At 44.4% G+C, this 19,458-nt stretch overlaps 2 protein-coding genes and 1 long non-coding RNA gene across 4 annotated transcripts; 1 reads left to right on the top strand and 2 right to left on the bottom strand.

Moving 5' to 3' along the window:
• Nucleotides 1–1,047: 1,047 nt before the first annotated feature.
• Nucleotides 1,048–2,795, bottom strand: LOC127778397 (uncharacterized). Of its 2 annotated transcripts, XR_008018502.1 has the most exons (3): nt 2,449–2,748; nt 1,956–2,149; nt 1,048–1,859 (listed from the first exon to the last, which is right to left on the bottom strand). It is a non-coding gene; the product is annotated as an uncharacterized LOC127778397 (long non-coding RNA). The 2 variants fall into 2 exon arrangements; XR_008018501.1 differs by having other exon boundaries at nt 1,048–2,149; nt 2,449–2,795.
• A 4,685-nt stretch (nt 2,796–7,480) lies between these two features.
• On the top strand, nt 7,481–9,524 carry LOC127780932 (40S ribosomal protein S15). The gene is made up of 4 exons (XM_052307927.1): nt 7,481–7,594; nt 7,677–7,831; nt 7,964–8,021; nt 9,060–9,524. Exons 1-4 carry the CDS (start codon nt 7,592–7,594, stop codon nt 9,306–9,308), a joined length of 465 nt encoding a protein of 154 aa, XP_052163887.1. The 5' UTR covers nt 7,481–7,591; the 3' UTR covers nt 9,309–9,524.
• Nucleotides 9,525–10,865: 1,341 nt separating this feature from the next.
• Nucleotides 10,866–12,411, bottom strand: LOC127780807 (uncharacterized). Its single transcript, XM_052307781.1, has one exon. The coding sequence runs from the start codon at nt 12,356–12,358 to the stop codon at nt 11,003–11,005; it is 1,356 nt and encodes a 451-aa protein (XP_052163741.1). The 5' UTR covers nt 12,359–12,411; the 3' UTR covers nt 10,866–11,002.
• Nucleotides 12,412–19,458: the final 7,047 nt, after the last annotated feature.

Here is a 19,458-nt window from a genome sequence, read left to right as displayed (position 1 = left end):
CGGCTTGTCCTAGGCTGGGCAAACCAATTTATCATGATCCTCGGCTAGAACTGGGTTGGCTTTGAGCGTGCTAGGATATCATCGGTTTGGTACACACAGTGATACTTGGCTGGAAGTGTGTATAGGGAATTAGGGATAGGTGCAAAGGCTGCACTATGACATCGATCTAACCGTGATCCTGGTAGCCGATAAACATAATGTCACCAATTCTAAGACCTTTAGGCGCACAGGCTCCGGTTAAGATGAGATTGTTATTTCCTTCCATCACGATTGACTACACTGTCACGATTGACTGCACTGATCCATTTTGACTTCTAGTTATTACTGATACATTTCAATTGGCAGTTTGGCTTTTCACGATGTGATCTCAATAGTTTCCGTTCAAAATTATTTAATTTTCCTGGAATGGATTAGTTCAATCCGGTTTTGATGCGTACATATCATCAAGGTTGCGGGTAGATTCAGATCAATTTTCTTGCGTGGCTTGTTTTAGCCTAGGTGTGAACGAGCAACCTGCAAGTTGTTGTACCTATTTACACCCGCCATATAAGTTCAGATACCATTAGCACAATTTACTCTAAATTGTCTATAGAAATTACTTTGGTTAACTAGTAGAAAACCCTAATTAACAATATGTTTAATAATCAGAAAGGTCAGGGATAATTTTTTTGAATTCTCTTTGTTTTAAAATCATTAACATGATTTATAGCAGAATATTCAGTGCATTGAAAGCAACGTTGTTAATTTAAAATATCAGGATTTAAAATATCAGGATTTGAATTAATAATAATTTTCTTTCCTGCCTTTGGTCGTTAACCGTGCCCCCGTTCACTCCTCTCTCTCCGTCCTCGGTTTCCTAATGTTAATACATGACAACTAGATGGCTAAAATTTGCTAACAAAAATCGGATTAAGTCCACTTTGACTGCCTTAACTCGTCGTCAAATCTAAATCGTATCCCTTTAACCACAATACCATGCCAGATATCTCAACCCTTTAATTACTAAAACCGATAAATTTTGATTCTCTCGATAGTTTTGGAGGACAGTTTTGTTAACGTGACCCTTTAACTTGGGGTCAACTTTGTGATGATGGAGCAACCCAGTCACAAATACAGGTAAAGCCCACATTTAAGTGCCTAGGAAAAAATATAAAAAATGTGGGGCCTACTTGCTAGCCACTTTCTCTGAACTCTACTCCCTCTGTCCTATAAAAAAATAATCTACTATCGGATGTGATACATTCTAGTACTATGAATCTAGACATATATATGTTTGAATTAACCCGTACAACCACTGCACTTAATTCCAAATAGCACCTGCATATAAACAAACATGACAAGCTTGTTTGATCCATTAAGTGATATCCAAACAACCTATAAGCAGCAACCCGTACAATGCGTGTTCCATATCCAAACTGATTGATTTGTACCCTGGAAAGGTTGCAAGCCAGACAACGGTCACTTCATATACCGAAAGCTGAAATGTTCTGAAAATGAAAACCATGCAAAAGAAGGATGGATTCATGGATATCGATCAGATATCGTATGCATGAGAATCTATAGAAGCAAAGAATTGCAGAGAATATTTTTACCATGTTCGTTGGGAACATCTATATATTGGCTAGTACTAAAATAGGCAACAGACTTGTGCATGCACTGTAAAGCAATTTGAAAGTACAGTAAGCAGTCACAGAGACAAATCTGTAATGGTACTGATTAGAGAAGCAGGGAAAACTGTAGCAAATTAAAAGATCGAAGCATAGATTTGGTCATTGCAAATCGATGCATGAGAATAAACATATGTTTTGGACCAAAACTGATCGATACCTTGGTTGAGTGGTCAACTGAAGGTGTAACTGCTGCAACAATAATCAAACAGCTTGAGCAAGTAATCATCAGGACGGGGGGAAGGGAATAGACACTACAAGGAAGAAAACATACAGAAAAACACATACCGTTAAATCTTGGTCAGAACCACCAGTGGTCCAAATCCTCTTCTCAAGGCCTAGAAGTATTGCAGTCATCATGGCTCAATGTAGCGTCCTCCCGAGCTTGCCCGACAGGGAGATCTGGAATGCAACAGCCTCCTTGGTGGAGATAATAGAAGCACAGGGGCATCCCTGTCCTCCATGGCAGCGGAACATGCTTTCTACACAGGGGATACCAAAATTATCAAGCATGGCAGGCAATTCCACGGCACACCCAATCAAAGGTACCATCTAAAGAAGAAGCCGAGAGTTCATCCCCCCACCCCCCCCCCCCAAAAAAAAAAAGAAATTGCTTTCCCACCTACAGTACTAAGCACTAACCCTAGCTTAAGAGAAAACAACGCCACACTGATCGCTCCACACCAGAGAGGCAAGAGAGGCACAATCCCCAAATCAAAGCAGCGCTCCCCTGAGCTGGAGATCCAAGCAAAACAACCAAAGAAGTCGTCGAGGGGCTTACAGCGATTCGAGGCCCGAGAAAACCCTAGATGGAGAGGGCAAGAAGTGGTGTCACGCGGGGGTGGGGAGATGGCGGCGGTCTCCGGGAAGAAGCGACGGTGGCCGTGGATGGCCTCGCTGGGAAGCGACGACGGCGAGCGACGCGAGCTGCGTGCCCGAGGTCGAGACGAAAGGGGAACGGCGGCGCCGTCGGAGGCGATGACGCGGTGGAGAGAATGGGGGCTTTTAACTATTTGCCACTCGTTATAATTAATGATTTGCCACTAGACCCATATATCATAGATATACGAGGGCTCACATGTCATAGACATGGTAATTACGATGTCAGAAGAGTGATAAATAGTTAAATTTCCCGGAGAGAATGGGGGAATCAGCGGGTTCACAGCGCCCCTTTTTTTCCTCCTCTGCCTGTCGTGAGCGATTGGGTGGTGGGCTCAATTGGCCTGGCCCGATACAATGCAAACACGTGGCTGGGAAAGAGATTGGACGCGACTGATTTTGGGGCGACGTGGCCGCGTGGACGAATGAACAGTGTACATCAGGATTGGAATGGTTAGGATATGGATTTATCCTAAACCGTTTTAAGTGAGTTTGTTGATCCATAATTTAATAGGGTCGATCTACCATGAGTCCATTATATCAATAGGTTATCCATGGATATCCAAATGGATCGGCTACTCTTATTATATGTGGGTAAAACTCGGGTCCAAAATTTTTAAACTCGCGTTCACACTATAAAAACTTATCGAATTCAGTGTACAATGTACTGTACACTGTGTACAACCCATCGGCAGGTTTATACTCCCTCGTATGAATTTGAATACTTCTGCAGATTCATAGCTAAAAATAGCTATGAATATTACTTGTGTGTTCAGATTTATAGCTAAAAATAGCTATATTTTAGGACGGAGGTAGTAGGATTTTATATGATACTAGTTACATCCCCACGCGTTGCGATGGGAAATGATATGCATTAATTTCATATTACACCGGATGAAAAGATGTTAAATAATCATTGAGTGAAAATTATCTCGAGAGATTACGACTGAATGTTACTTTTTTAAATCAAGGATAGAAACTGAATTTATATGATCAAATACAGTCCATTAGTTAAAGACATAAATGAATGAGTAAATTTATGGACAATCATTTAGTGTTAAGTGCTGAAAGTAATCACTTAAAAGCTTCGAAACTCTCAATACACTGAGTTGCGTTTTTGCATAAATAAATAGTGATATACTCCCTCCGTCCCAAAAAAATTAAAAAGACAAGTCACGCATAAAATATTAATCATGTTTTATCATCTAACAACAATGAAAATACGAATTATAAAAAAATTTCATATAAGATGGACAGTTAAAGTTGGACACGGAAATCTAAGGTTTGCCTTTTTTTGATGGAGGGAGTATAAGATACAGGAATGATTCACCACTCATCAGGTAACATACCAAGTTAATCCTCTAATTTTAGTTTCTATTGCTGTCCTCTAATTAAACGTGTAAAACTTCAAAAGTGACAACAATGTTCACCCCTGACATTAATGCAGCTAAAATTAGAGGATCCTAGTCCTGGTGATAGGTTCCATAGGAAGGCTCAATAGAATTGCCATTAATATCTTCAATTCTCAGATCCTTTATTCTCCAATCTGCATTAAGATGAACAAAACAATCATCTTTTCACTATTCAAAATTTCTGCTAGTAGACTTTTTAACAAGATGATGGCAAATCATGGATGCAAATTGATGCGTCGTGCTTACAATATCAACTGAAGTGCCGACTAGACAAGTAAGGACCCCAGCACCTACCGACCGGCCACTACCCAGATCAAGCGTGGGAACTTAGCTAGACAAGGAGATTTGGCTCACAGGGAACGAAAAGAATGCTCGTGCTCCCGTGGTGCCACCGGCGGAGGCGTTGTGTGGGGTGGCGGCGGCGACGGCGGCCATATGGCCTCCGCCTGGAGTTGGCGCTACTGCACCCAGCTGCGATGCTGTTGCTTCGGCGTGTGGCGACGGTGGCGGCACTGGGACCTCATGAGGGTGCGTCCGGAGGAATAGCAGATGGAACCATTTTAGGAGGGGTTAATTGGATACGTGCCATTAAAAATTTGCCCATTTCAAAATATATCACCAGTATTTATGTATTTGGAAATATGCCATTATAATTTTATACATATTCAAAAGATACCACTACTTACCCTCTTAGATGCATTTCCAGAAAAAATTGGACCAAACTACCCATTTTTCCCCCTTCTTCCTTCTTCCCATTTCTCCTTCCTCCTATCTTCCACAGCATGAGAGACCGGCGATAATTCGGCGACGGCGACGACAAGTGTGGCCGGCAATGGACATGACCAAAGCAGTCGCCACCTCCTCCCTCTCCAGCACTCCTTCGCCTGGGACGCCGCGTCTCCCTCTACCTCGCGCCGCCACCAACCTCCTCCTACGTGGAGCTCCACACCAACGACGACGTCCCAGATCTGTCCGCCTCACCTCGCCGCCGATGACTACCTCGATGCCCGATGCAGTGACGACGACGGCGAGGTCGAGAGCAGCCACGGCGTCACGTTCTTGCTGCCGCCGGCAGGGAGGGAGCGGAAGAACGTCTTGGGCCGTGGCGGCTGTAGGATCAAGATGTCGACTAGAGGGGGGTGAATAGGCGATATAAAAACTAAATATCACCTAATCAAAACTAACCTAAGTTGCTAGACTCGGTGAGGGTTAAGTCTAACTAAGCAACTAAGTTATGTCTTGCAAACCTTGGGTGATAGTGGCTCAATTAATTCTCTAGGAAAGTAAATCACACTCCTATGTCAATGTTTTGCAATCCTAGGGTGATATGATCTCAAGAATGTCTCTAGGAATGTAAATTGCACAAATGTAAATGCGACAATCAAATGAGACAAGGAAACAAGAGATTTTTCACCGAGGTTCGGAAACTCGCAGGTTTTCTACTCCCCGTTGAGGCGAGCCCAACTCCACCGCTCAACCACGAAGCCACCGCACGCCCCTTTCGTCAAGGGGTGGGCAAGGCGGGAGCCGGCCCACGGAGAGGACTACCCAAGCCTCGATCACTCGGGGTAGTTCTTCCTTCACTCCGAAGGTGATGAACTCCAAACCACTCACAAACCGGCACCGGGCCTCCTCCACAATCTTCTCGAAGAGGTCACCGGGCAACTCCTCCACAAGCCGTCTAGGAGGCAGCAACCTCCAAGAGTAACAAGCAATGACCCAGCGTGGAGATGATCAATCAAGTGCCACACTAGCTCTACAAATGGAAGCAATGCACTTGACTCTTGGCTAATTGACCCTCTAACACACTAGATGGATGAACACAAAGCTCAAGTGGGTGTGAGAGAGGTGCAAGGGGTGTATGCAATTGAAATGGGTGCCAAGAGAGTCCCCTTACTGCTGGAGGGGGAGTATTTATACTCCCACCAACCAAAACTAGCCGTTGGGGGCGAAATCCCCCAACTCTGTGCTCTGCCGGTTTGACTGGAGGTATGTGGCCGGTCAGACCATGCTACTCAACAACGGCTAGTTTTCTAGCCGTTGTAGGGCTGTCATTGGGCCCCACTGCCCCGGCTGGTCAGACCGAGCTGATGGTGGTCTGATCGAGCCATCAGCTCGGTCTGACCGAATACGGCTCCATCGGCTCTGTATCGGCCACCCCGAGCAGTACCATCCTGGCCACCAGAGGGCCGGTTTGACCGCGCATGTGCTGCCGGTCAAACTGGCCTTATGCACCGGTTAGACCACCGTCTTGTGGCCGGTCAGACCGGCCAGGGCACGCCGGTCAGACCGCCACTATGTGGCCGGTCTGACCGCCCCTGGTCAGGCCGAACACAGTGAAACTGTGTGTGATGTGAAAAGTGTATGTGTGGTGAAAAGTGAGCACAAGTCTAAATGCATAATGACATAATGTGGCAATTAAAATCATCTCATTTGCTAGGTCATTACCCCCTTGATAGTACGGCGAAACTAAAAATAAACTAGCAAATTTGATCGCCCTTCACCTCGATCAATTTTAAAACTAAAGCACTAGTTTTACCGTTTTCTTTTCTTCACTTCGCACCATCAAATTTTAATCCGTCGATAATCATCCATGCGCACACATGACGTGGACCTAACTTAAAATATATCTCAATAGCAACGGTTAGTCCACAATTAGCGCTTGTCATTAATTACCAAAATTAATAATGGGCGCCTAGATGCTTCAGCGTCGCAGCGGCGTCCGTGGGCTGGCGCACCACCGCGCGGAGCGACTGTGGATGCTGGCCTTCCTGCCTCCGGCGGTGGGGGTTTCCGCTTACATCGCACTGCCTCGCCGTTGCCTAGGATGACGCAGGTGAAGACGACCCCGATCTTGGCGGCGAGGTTGACCCAGCGCGGGAGGTGGGCGCCGACAAGGCGGTGGCGCACGACGTCGCTGAAGTGGTTGCAGTTGCGGAGGATGAGGTTGTAGGCGTCGCCGGGGAAATCGGAGGTCCGCCATGACTGCGGATTTGGGTCTGAGAGGTCATGAGCGAGAGAGGAAAGGATGGGGAAAGGGAGAGGTAGAAGATGAGGGTATTTCCGTCCAATACATGCAAAATATGTAGCTTAGTGGCATCACTAAAATTACAAACAAGCAGCAATGTATGGTTACAAATACTTAAATAGTAATGACATATTTCTAAACTGGCAAATTTTTAATGGCACGTATCCAATTGACCCTTTCAGGAACGCTTGGGACGTATCGGCGAGGTATCTTTTTTTTATTTAACTGAAAATCGCGAAAATCTGGGATACGTATCGAAGTGTATCCAATATATATCCGTATCTATACATGTATCCGATACGGATACGCCACTTTTGTGCCGTATCCAGGTAACATAGATTATAGATAATCGGATTCGTTGACATACCTCAGATGAACTTATTCCTAGGGCAAATTAGTCCCAGCTGAAACTCCACACAGCCCAACTATCATTCAGCCCAACCCATCAGTACAACGAGAATGGCCTTCGCAACCACGCGCACTATATAACCTACCCACCTCACTCGCCCTCTCCCCTCTAAACCCTACCCGCCAGCCTCAGCCTCCGCCGCCGCCTCCGCCTCCGCCGCCGCCGCCGAGCTCCTCCCGCCCGCTCCGAGCCCATCATGGTGAGTTCCTCGCTCTCGAACTTTCCTCCGTTGGTGATCCCCCGTGCATGTCTCCGTCGGTGACCGCGTCGTTTTTCCGCAGGCGGACGTCGAAGTCGAGACGGAGGTCGCCGCCGGCGCACAGCCAAAGAAGAGGACGTTCCGCAAGTACAGCTACCGCGGCGTCGACCTCGACGCGCTCCTCGACATGTCCACCGATGACCTCGTCCAGCTCTTCCCTGCGCGCGCCCGCAGAAGGTGTTGTGTTGCTGCCCACACATCTCGCATCTGTGATGAAATCGTGCCAGTGATTTGATTTGCCCTTACGGGAATGCTCTTTTTTTTAGCGGGTGTGATCTGGTGTGATCCGTTGGTTCTGTGGTCTTGCAGGTTCCAGAGGGGTCTGAAGAGGAAGCCCATGGCGCTCATCAAGAAGCTGCGCAAGGCGGTGAGTCTGGAATTATTAATCTTGATCTCACTTTTCTTGAAATGTGTTGTTCTGAGTTCTGACCAATGAGATAGCCGTGAAAGAAGTTTGCGTATATCTGCTATGATTCCACGGTTGCAGAGTCGGTAATTTGTGCTGTGATTGGCGTGTTTTGGATGATTGGCGTGTTCTTGTTTTAGAAATGATTCTCTATGTTAATTTAGAACAGATAATACTAAGCTTAGTCCTTTTAGTAGTTACTTCTGGTCCCTGATAAAACTGTCATGGTGTTGGATCTGTGGAATTCAGTGTTGTAGGATGTTGTGGAAATTTAGTTTTTTTTTGCCATGATAGAAATTTAGTGTAAGGTGCTGATTTTGGGGAATTGAATGATGGGAATTTTGACTGCTGTGTTTGTTGTTGACATGTCACTTGTGTTGATGGGCAGATGCAATTCCATGTCATTTAATAGGTCAATGCCTTTCATGTAATGAAGTTAAATGAAATCGATATGTTTCTTGTTTAACATGTTGTGATGTGGTGTATTTAACTACTTAATTTGCAGATCTTATTTTTGACCGATCTGTACACACATTTTGAAAACTACCATCGCAACATTCAAAAGATGTTACTATCCTTGCAACATTTTCTCAAAATATGTTCTAAGTAGAGATTGTCTGATTACTTCAATATTTCTAACTACCAAAACGTGTGTTGTGTAAAGTAATCTGAACCAGCAGTAATCACAGTAGAATGTCTAATGTCAAATGCATTTTATTTGCTGCATTTGATGTTTTGCATTCCTTAATCTGCGATGCTACATGTGTGTGGATTAGCTTTTCCTTTTAATTTGTTACTTATTGCTGTTTTGGAATGAAATACACTGGTACTGAGGAATGGATCAACTGTCTGTACTATTTTTTTTTGTTTGCTAAAAGCTTCTCTATTGTAGGATTCAGTATTGATTTGTAGTTAGTGGGATTTCATTACCTTGCAAACAACTAAAAGTTATAATTTGTATTTTCCTCAATATTTTTCTTTTGAAATGCCCTTGAACAGAAAAAGGATGCCCCTGCCGGCGAGAAGCCAGAGCCAGTGAGGACCCACCTCCGCAACATGATCATTGTCCCTGAGATGATCGGAAGCATCGTCGGTGTCTACAATGGCAAGACCTTCAACCAGGTTGAGATTAAGCCTGAGATGATTGGTCACTACCTTGCGGAGTTCTCCATCTCCTACAAGCCGGTTAAGCACGGTAGGCCCGGTATTGGTGCCACCCACTCCTCTCGGTTCATCCCTCTCAAATGAGTCATGCAGCTTCTAGCCATCCAGAATCAGAATTCAGTGTTAAGCGCCCATGGCTTGTCCTTCCAGTATCACTTGTTTTTTGAGCAAGTTATATACCTAAGGCATTTTGTTCTGTTTAGCTAAGCAGCACTGTGCACAATGATCTGTTTTGCCAAGTTTATGTGAGAATCTTGTTAACGTTGTCGTGATCGTATTGTTGATTCTTAATTCTTAAAATCCTGGTTTGGAATTTTCATTAATCTGGTAGTCCTACCAGAATGGATTAGCACCAACGCCGTGTCCTTTTTACATTTTTGTTGCGTCTGAGCCCTGTGTTACGACCAAGTTCGGAAGAATTTCATTAGAAACTCAGCTCTTGTGTAACCTATTGATTAAGGCAAATCTGATTTGCAAAATGTTGCCTCTGCATATGCAAGGGCGTGCATACGGATTTTCGATAGAATTGGTCCGTTTGGAACGATAATTCAGCCTCCTGCGCGTTTGGCATCGATGACAACTACGGAGTAATGATCAAACAGTCAAATTGAGAGTATAACAGTTTAGTGATATCTAAAATGCGAATCAACACAACATTATACGGTTTGAACAGACTACGTATGTTTCGAACACAGCATATAATATTGCAAGTAAATTCAACACTAATACCAGCAATCCAGCACAGAGAGTTGAAGTAAATTTTGCCAAAGCTTCAGCATCCTGCTATGGTACGAGATAGCAAGTACAGTATATTCCTAATTCTGCAAGTATTCTATATCCATGACAGCATACATGTAATCCCCTTTAAAATCAACAAAAAATATTTTCACGAATCGGCTTAATACATTTGGGTGATCAAACTCTTGATAATTACATGATTACATCTTTATTCGAGAACATGAAAGAGAACTAGCCTATGTAAAATTGGACCAATATTGCAGCTAGCATAATAACGGGATTAATCTGAAAACCTAGAAATATTACCCTCACATGAATGGCCCTCCCTCTCCCAGCACCCATGGCCCCCGGAGCATCAAGCGCTAGCGATACAGATGAACACCGCATTTGGCATCAATGGCAACTGAAGTTTTGACAGTTAACCAACTACTAGAATCAAGTCAAGAAATGAACATCAACATTGTAGCTAAAATCAAACAAAACACTATACCGTTTTGCCACACAACAAACTACTGCAAAAATCAACAACCACTAGCACCGTAAGTAAAACCAGACAGCTAACAATTTTCAAAGGATAAACAGAAACGTTAGCATGCAATGCAATAGATTGGCTACATATGTCGTAGCTCTCTCAGCTGTTACAAATATTGATTTCGATAGACTATACTTCGAGTCAAGCCAAGAAATGGCATCACAAATGTAGAACCCATCAAATAAACCACTATACATTTTTGCAACAAAACAAAATATTAAAAAATCTTCAGAAACACTAGCACGGGAAGTAAAGCTAGAGCCAGCAATTTTCACAAAACAATCAGAAAAGTTAGCATTCAATATATTGCCTAAAGTGCTTAGGACTACAAAACAAGTTTGTAAACCCGAATTCCTCGGTAGGCATGGAAACTTGCATGAAGTTCGTATGAAATTTACTCAAAGATAGAATTTACATGAAGAAATCACCTAGCAACAAATGCTAATCAAAGTCCTACACATCAACGATTTACCTGCTTGGATCATTGGATGAATGTCTCTGTACAGTACTATTCATGGAACGGCATGACCCAGACAGGTGGGGCCAGCGCCACCTTGGCCCCAGCGTCTTCCACGAAGTAGAGCTTCCGGCTGCGCATGTCGTAGCATCTCACGGTGACGTTCTCCCCGGTGACCACGCTCTCGTCGTCGGTGAGGTAGATGCAGTCGCCGGCGCACCACGGCAGGATCCGCGCGTCGGCGAAGAACGCCGTGCCGGCGCTGAGGAACAGCGCTCGGCCGCCGAAGCTCTTGGGCCGGCGCCAGAACCGCAGCTCGTCGTCCCACCGGAACACGGAGAGGTACCTTTCGTCGTCCCAGGGATTCAGGCAGCGCTCAGTCCCGATGAACACCAGCGAGCCTGCGCCGTCGGCGGCGAGCCACCACCGCGATCTCCACATGGACCACTTCGACCTGTAAGGCCTGTCCGCGAACTTCTCCACCCGCGGCAGGGTCGACGCGCTGCTGCCCGCCGGCGGGATGGTGACGCGCAGCACCGTGCCGTCGTAGCACGCCGCGTAGAAGCTGCCGTTGAGGTGGACCACGCTGACGAACTTGCGGTTGTACTCTGTCGGCTCCATGTACTCCCAGCCCACCTCGACGCGCGCCCACGACGCGTCCCCGGGGCGCGCGATGGCGAGGCAGCGGCCGCAGCGGTAGACGCAGAGCGCGACGCAGTCGTCGTCGTCGGAGCCGGCGGGGCTGCACGAGAGCGCGACCATGGTGATGTAGGGGTAGTTCTTCTCGTCGGGCTTGTACACGCGCTGCAGCCTCTCAGCCAGGGGAAGGCCGGCACGGAGGCGCGCCTCCTTCGATAGTGGCAACCGCACGACGTGCTCCTCCAAGTCCGCGGCGGCATGGATCTCGAAGAGGGAGAACTCGTCGGGGAGGCGGAACTCGAGGTGCGGAAGCAGAGGGTGGACGACATGTACAGTGGCGGTGGCCGCGGCGCCGACGACTCCCTCGGGGTCCTCCCGGAGCATCACGAGCCATCCGCGGGAGCTCCCGACGCAGCGCGCGCCGCGGGCGTGGGGGAAGGTGATGTCGTGGAAGCGCCCATCGGCGAGGCTGAGGAAGGCGCGGGAGGCCGGGTCGAGCGCCATCTCCTCCGGAAGCAGCAGCCCCGGCATGAGCCGCTGCGGCTCGGCGACGACGTTGTGCCCGTCCACGGCGAGCGCGAGCCATGGCTTGGAGAGGAAGGTGGCGCCGTCGAAGTCCGGGTTGCGCGGGAGGCGGCGGAAGACGTTGCGCAGGACGCGGCGCCTGGGGAGCTCCCAGGTGTCGGGGAGGATGACGGCGAGGCCGACGTCGTCGCGGTCGGGCTCCTCACAGTACAGATCCGACGCCTTCGCCGCCGCGCGCGCCATTGGGGAGTCGAGCGGATTCCACCACGAGCGGCGCGGCGCGGCCGCGGCGCAGCGACGCTGACAAGGAAGGAAGGAAGGAAGAGTGTGGAATGTTGTTGGGGGCGCTGCGCGGCCGCGCGTTGCGTGGGGGCAAGGGACTACCTATACATTGGTCGAATTTGACAGATATAATTATAATACAATCGTAGTATAATTACACTGTAACTTATATATAATTACACTGTAACTTGCATGTAACTATACTGTAATTTATATGTAAGTTTCACATAATTTTGAATCGTTAGATCTATTATAAGATTTATTGTGGTGAGGAAGAAAATAAATCATAGCAAACACATATGTGAAAGAATTTGTTCCCATGACCTCTATTTTACCGAAATAACATCTTATGGAGAGATTTTTGAAAGTTACATACAAGTTACACTCTAATTACATTGTAATTATATGCAAGTTACAGTATAATTACACTACGATTGTACTGTAATTACATCTGTTAAATTTTTGAGGAAAAATTTGTCGACAAATATATAGCAAAATCGATTTGACGCCAAGATGAGTTGGATTGAGTTCAGATCTCAAGTCTGAATTTTCAGACAGTTCAGATTTGAGTTAATTTGTTCTATTTCACTGGTTCTTTTTAGCGAATATAAGTCATTTTCCAGCGCAATGGATCAAACATTTCACCAATGTAAAAAATGTCAGTCGGAAACACCAGTACCATTCATTCAGACAAAGAGGCTTGCAACTGCGTCTGTGTCTGAAGCTGATGCCCAGATAAACTTTGGGGAGCAAGTTTGCAATGCTAAGCAGGTTCACAATTCCAACGAAAACCGGTCCAATTCAGCGGAAAACCAAGGTTTCGACGTGGCTCGAAATCACAAGCCGTATGTAATTTCGATGGGTTTCATCTAAATTCAAATTTGAATTGATAACAAAAAGGAAAAAATCAAATAAAATCCTATAAATAGCATGATATTCTTAGAACCTATTTGGGTATACATTTTTCAAAAAATTGGTGTACCCTGTGTATTTCTTGATTTACAGTAGGAAAGAAAAGAATAACGATTTAAAGAAAAGGAAAACACTTTACTGGGCTAAATTCCATGTAGTAGGCCCACTTAGTACTTAGTCCAGATAATATAATAGAGAGGGGATGTGGTCTTGCACCTGATTTTGCTCAGAATTTCGCCAAAGCCGACCGGTTTTCGCGAGTATATCGGTAAACTCATGGAATTTTTATTCAAATTTTGGGTTTTGAAATTCGTTCAAAATCTACCAGTTTTCCATCGGATTTCGCGAAAACCGTCATACCGCCAGAGCCCGGAACGGAAGGTCATCTCCGAATCAACAGTAGAGTGATCTAGCCTGCTGGTAGACAATAGCGGCAAGCCGGCAACTGATTGACCCAAAAACGTATATAGAGCATCATCCCAATATCCAATCTTGTTATGATATGAGGTGTACAAGGGGCTCTTGGCTATGGAGATAACAAACAATGGTACCGAACATACCTATCAAGCATTGTAAAAAGTCTCTTTTAATTTAGTTACTCTCTCTTGTTATCAATATACGCCGTTTTCAAAGGAATGCTTAATAGATAAAAAACTTATTAGAACTCAATGACTAGTATGTGCACCTGTACCCTTGTTTCAACATCCAGTAGTCCTTGGTTGTGCTCTCCTTGAGCTTAAGGCTGAAATCAGCGATTCGCAAAAGGTTGGATATTATTTACGTCGACAATGAAAAAATTGACAATCATGCAAACTATTAAGATGAGGATCACGGCCCATTTGGTTAGAGGAAGTTTTTAGGAGGGATTGAAAATTTAGAGGGATGAGGCTATTAAGTGTTTTGTTTGGTTGGGAGACATGGAAATTTTGGTGGGATGTGGATAGAGAATTGAGGAAGGAATTCCCCCTCCTTTTCAATACCTGGGTAGGGGCAGGTAATTGGGAGAAAATTCCTCCTTTACTTTTTCTAAGCAAATCTCGTCATCCGTTTTTATTAATGACCTAATCTCCAACTAAACTTACTATCAATTTCCATCACCTCTACCAAACAAGATATTAGGATTAAAAATCAAATTCCCATCTTAATCTCATCATCAATTCCCTCATATAAACTTTTAATCCCCTTCCCTCGAGTTACCAAATAAGCCAGGAGATTGCATCTTTGGCGATGCGTTGTAATAGGATGGATCACGCTTCCCACAGACCATGGGGTTTTCCGTCAGTCGTTCCACCTGAGTACGAGTACGACCGCCACGACGGCGAGAAGCGGTTTCGGAGGCAGCGCGCTCGGGCTTCACGGTGGTGACGGTACTCTTCCGGCGGGGTCTAGACTCTAGAGGACTAGAGGACAGCAAGGACCGGACGGGCTTCCCCATGCTCCTACGGTTCCGATGGTACGGTGTAGTTCTGCACGGTTGCCGGTGCTTCTGGACTGAGCGCGGCAGGGCAGCGAGGTCGAAGCGTGGCGGCGAGCGGCGAGGGTTCAAGATGGTAAGATGGTTTGGTCTGAGGTGTGGAGAAACTCTAGGCGACCTCGGGGCTCTATAGCCGAAGAGGAATTCGAACCCGGAAAACTACTGTGATTCCTCGAGGAGATGTCCTCTCGTTATTTATATGTCACTTAAATGTTTATAAAAAATAATTTTTAAGAAAATGTATTAACATGCGATATATCACTGCACAAATATGTAAGCTCAAATTCAACTTCTACATCTCGCAGCTAGTTAACGTATATTTAGAGTCAAATTTGTTTTTTTCGTTACGAGATGTAGAAGTTGAATTTGAACCTGCATGTTTGTGGATTAATATATCACATGTTAATACATCTTCACATTTTTTTAAATTTTTTTCGTAACTATTTAAGTAACATACAAACAACGAGAGAATATCCCTCGAGGGATTAAACACTCCCATCTGAACCCTACAACTACAAGACTCTATCGTGAGGTTGAACTTGAAGAACGCCATGACGGATTCGGATCGTTCCGTCCAATCAATCCAGCGGCTCACGTGACGCATGTACCTACTTAACTTCTGATGAACCAGCCCATTGAAGCCCCTACCTAGCAGCAATGCAGCATATGCAACTCGCCGCCGTCGGCAGCGACGACTGCCCCGGTGCTCATCCGCCAGTACGCGCTACCATCAGCTGACATTCACATTCTTTTCTTATTTATGACAGGGTCGGAGCTAGTATAGATAGTCACCGGAGTCTTATAAGACTAACATGAAGCAAAATTAATGGGCATATAGTGTGATAAAGTAAAGTCTTGTTGCAGTACATGGTTATCTTTTACATGTTACAAATTTACAACTTCTGTGCACGGCTACGATCCTCCGTCCTGTGAAAGAGAATAACCACATCATCATTTGGAACTGTAGCTATATTTTAGGACGCAAGAAATAACTCATTTATTTATCACCGATAAGATTGTGTACTATTGTCTTCACAACTTTTATTACCGAGAAGAATCATTCCACTGATAAAGGAGAAGTAATACCAGAGGAAATAGTAAGTGGGTATTTTCCTTTTCAAAAATCACTCCATTATACTTTACTTGCCTATTAATTTATTAAAAACTGGAATGATTAATCTGTAAAACAAAGACCCATCCTACTATAGATTATCAAAATCACTAATTTCTTACCCTCCACTTTTCTAGAAAGAATAAGTTTATGCTTATATAACAGAAATGTAGAGAAATTTAAATTTCATAACCCTAACTTCCTAAAATTTCAAACCTGAGAAACCAGCCTACAACAATTTGATAATAATTAAGAAATTGTTATGGGGTTAGTGGGTTTACCCTTGCCAATCACCCTCGCGACGATTCGGCGAAGCACTTGGAGCAGGAATACAAAGCAGCACAACAAGGCAATTTGTGGACTTGTACGGGTTGCTGGCCTTTTTGGGCTCAACTCTGATACATATATCGGACTGACGTATAGGGCACCCGCAATGGTTATCTATAGGCTCTTTACAAAAGATACATATCAGCATATTTTCCTACTTGGAAGAGATTAAATGAAGAGAGAGAGCAAAGCTATCTACTAACTTGTAGATAGTCTATAGAGAAAAACGAGGCAATGGATTAGAGAGCTATAGATACCCATGTAGACATACCATTGAAGTGGTTTACTATTAATCCAGTCTATTGCTGAGATGTACATGTTTTATAGATAGCACCTTACTTTACCTTTGCGGATGCTCTAAGAAGTGCTAATTTTCTATTCGTTACTTCGCTAGTATTGTTTAGTTGCTAATCGGGCTTGAACAAAACAATGTCACTGGACCACCGGAGTCTAGTAGTTTCCTTGACTGGGTATGTGGTACGAGATATTCGCACAAAATAATTGGGGTCGACTGACCCCAATGACCGACTCTAGCATTGCCCCTGATTTATAAATTGGCTTGAAACTCCATTGTATAGGGTATCTATTCTAACTCGAGTTTTACACGTCACTCGAATGATTAATAATTTTTTTAAAAAAATCAACAAGATATATAATATGTGATAAATCACTTCACAAACATGCGAGGTAAAATTTAACTTCTATATGTCACAACAAAAAAAAATTACCTGTTAATATACGTTGACTAGCTGCAGTTTAATTTCTTTTAACTTGTAAAAGTTAAATTTACTCGTATGTTTGCAGAGCGATATATCACATGTTAATACATTTTCTCAATTTTTTTTAATTTTTTCATAACTATTTAAGTGACATGCAAATAACGAGGGGACATCCGCTCGAGAATTTAAAATCCACCCTCTATTGTATTTAGTAGTGAATGATGTTACCTGAAACTCGTGAATTACATGATGTTATGTATGCTTTGTTTACTGCATGGTCGAATGCATGTTTTGTTATACTCATCGTAATTATCTGTGTTACAAATTCCAGGCATCAAGCAGGCTGCATCGCTGCCGATCATTTTTAGAGAAAATGCACATTGCCCAGCTTTATAGAAAGCATAACCAGGTTCATATAGAGTTCGGAACACCGGGGAAACCGGTTTTAAAGAGATAAAGCATAGTGACTATCTAAACACATAACCACCTAAAAAGACGATAAACAGAGACTTTTTTGAATGCAGTTCAGAGCATTTCTTCTAAGCCACCGTCCTCAGATGCCCCAGTTCTTGTATTTTGGCATACAACAAGTTTGTTGCCACTTCCAGTCCTTCCTCCACCTTCTTCGGCGCCGGCGGTCTCCACTGTTGCAAAAACGAAATTACCATATGAGGTAACTGAATCACATCCGACAAAAGATTACTATTGAACACCCAATCATTTCTCATTTTCCAAATCACCCAAGCACCGGTTGCAATTGTACAAAGATTATGAATATTATCAGCATTTCCTAGATTCCTAAGCAACTCTAGCATCTCATTTATGTTTCTAGGAGTAATCCCCCAACCCAAAGCATCTCTAAAACAACACCATAAAAACCTTGCATGAGGACAGCAAAAAATCAGGTGATTCACATCCTCCTCGGCTCCACACAATTTGCATGACACCTCCTCAGGCCATTTCATTGCTTTTAGTTGTTTGGCTGCATGTGTTCTTCCTTTTACCATCGACCACAGGAAAATTCTGATTTTATATGGCACTGGGATAGTCAAAATTTCCTGCATTCTTGTATCTCTTACACCCCATAGATTATTTCCATGCATAAAGACTTTGTAGTGAAATTCCCTGATTTAGTCAAGCTCCAACTCATTACATCCCTTTCTTCTGTAAGTGTAACATCCCCTAAGATCTCCAACAAACCATTCCATTCATCAAGGTGCTCTTCTCCAAGAGTTCTTCTCAGTTCTATATTCCACTCCCCATTTGTACAAATTTGTTTGAATGTTGCTCTTGGCTCACTACATATACTATATATAATTAGCCTAATCCATAATGTTGGTCAATAAAAATGCACACTTACGTGGCAAAAAGCAACGATATTATATCCAACCGATTGCTTTACAAACCCAAACAATACCTTGACTATATAAAAAAGTCAGTGGGGCTACTATATAAAGTTTCACTGTTAGGCACCTTGTAAAATGCATTGTATCAACTCCTAAAAAGTTGAGTAACAGCGGTATAAAAGGATTTTTAAGGTATTGGGCACTTGATCATGCGCACTTTTGCCTAAGCAAAAAAATGCCTTAGTCCCTAAAAGAATGTGACTGGCCACACCTAAAAATATAGGCTGCAGAGATATTAGGCCTAGGCACAAAATATGCCCACCGATACCCTTAAAAGATGACGTGTATAGCATGCCTATTAATATGCTCCCGAGTGAAAATTTCCTGGGTGATTTAGACCGAGTACATCTCATCTGAGCGGCTTCTCTTCTGAGTGGATATCCCTCATAGGGTGTACCAAAGTAGATGAATCCCATCTGGCGCAAGTACTCAGCTGATAACCCTCATGGGGAATAATGATTGGTCCAATCTTTGAGCGTAGGAAATAGTCCCATGAACATGAATTCATGTCACGTGTTTCTAGAACAAGTCCATATAAGGAATTGAATCTTCAATGGAGTTTCTCCAATCCACACATCATCCCAGAAAAGGACGGATCTCCCACTCTCAATTTTGTATTTACCCCCCCGCTCTCATCCAATGTTTGACCTCATGCAGCCCTTTCCAAAATTGTGAAACCCTATGTCAGTAGATTGGAAGAAACCTCCCTCACCACAGTATTTGGTTTTGAGAAGTCTACAACATGGGTCATCTCCCCCTGACTCAATCTTGAAAATCCACTTGCACAACAAGGCTTCATTCATTACTCTGGTATTTATGAAACACTAACCTAGGGATGTAGGTGGGTCGGGTTAATCCACTGACCCAGTGACCCAGCCCAAGACTCATGGGGCCAAAATCAGATGGGTCGACCCATGATTTTTCGTGGGTCAACATGGGTCGGGGTCCCTTGACCCAAGAAACATAAGTGGGTTGACCTATTGACTAATCGCTGGTCATCTTGTATCTGTGCCGCCGCCGCCGCCGATCCTGCTGCTCTCCGCCCTCGCCGCCATTGCCCTCATAAGCTCGGCGCTCTGCCCCTCGCTGCCCCGTCTCCAAGACGAGCCCTA

Source organism: Oryza glaberrima, chromosome 7 (assembly GCF_000147395.1).
Source record: "Oryza glaberrima chromosome 7, OglaRS2, whole genome shotgun sequence".
Lineage (NCBI taxonomy): Eukaryota > Viridiplantae > Streptophyta > Magnoliopsida > Poales > Poaceae > Oryza > Oryza glaberrima.
The sequence above is the reverse complement of the archived record's forward strand: the minus strand, read 5'-3'. Positions and strand labels throughout refer to the sequence as shown.

Excerpts from the sequence above, each read along its gene's own strand:
- LOC127780807 (XM_052307781.1), bottom strand. The coding sequence starts at position 12,358 with ATGGCGCGCGCGGCGGCGAAGGCGTCGGATCTGTACTGTGAGGAGCCC.
- LOC127780932 (XM_052307927.1), top strand. Across the intron at positions 7,832-7,963 it reads CCTGCGCGCGCCCGCAGAAG|GTTCCAGAGGGGTCTGAAGA; the intron begins GTGTTGTGTTGC and ends GTGGTCTTGCAG. Across the intron at positions 8,022-9,059 it reads TCAAGAAGCTGCGCAAGGCG|AAAAAGGATGCCCCTGCCGG; the intron begins GTGAGTCTGGAA and ends GCCCTTGAACAG.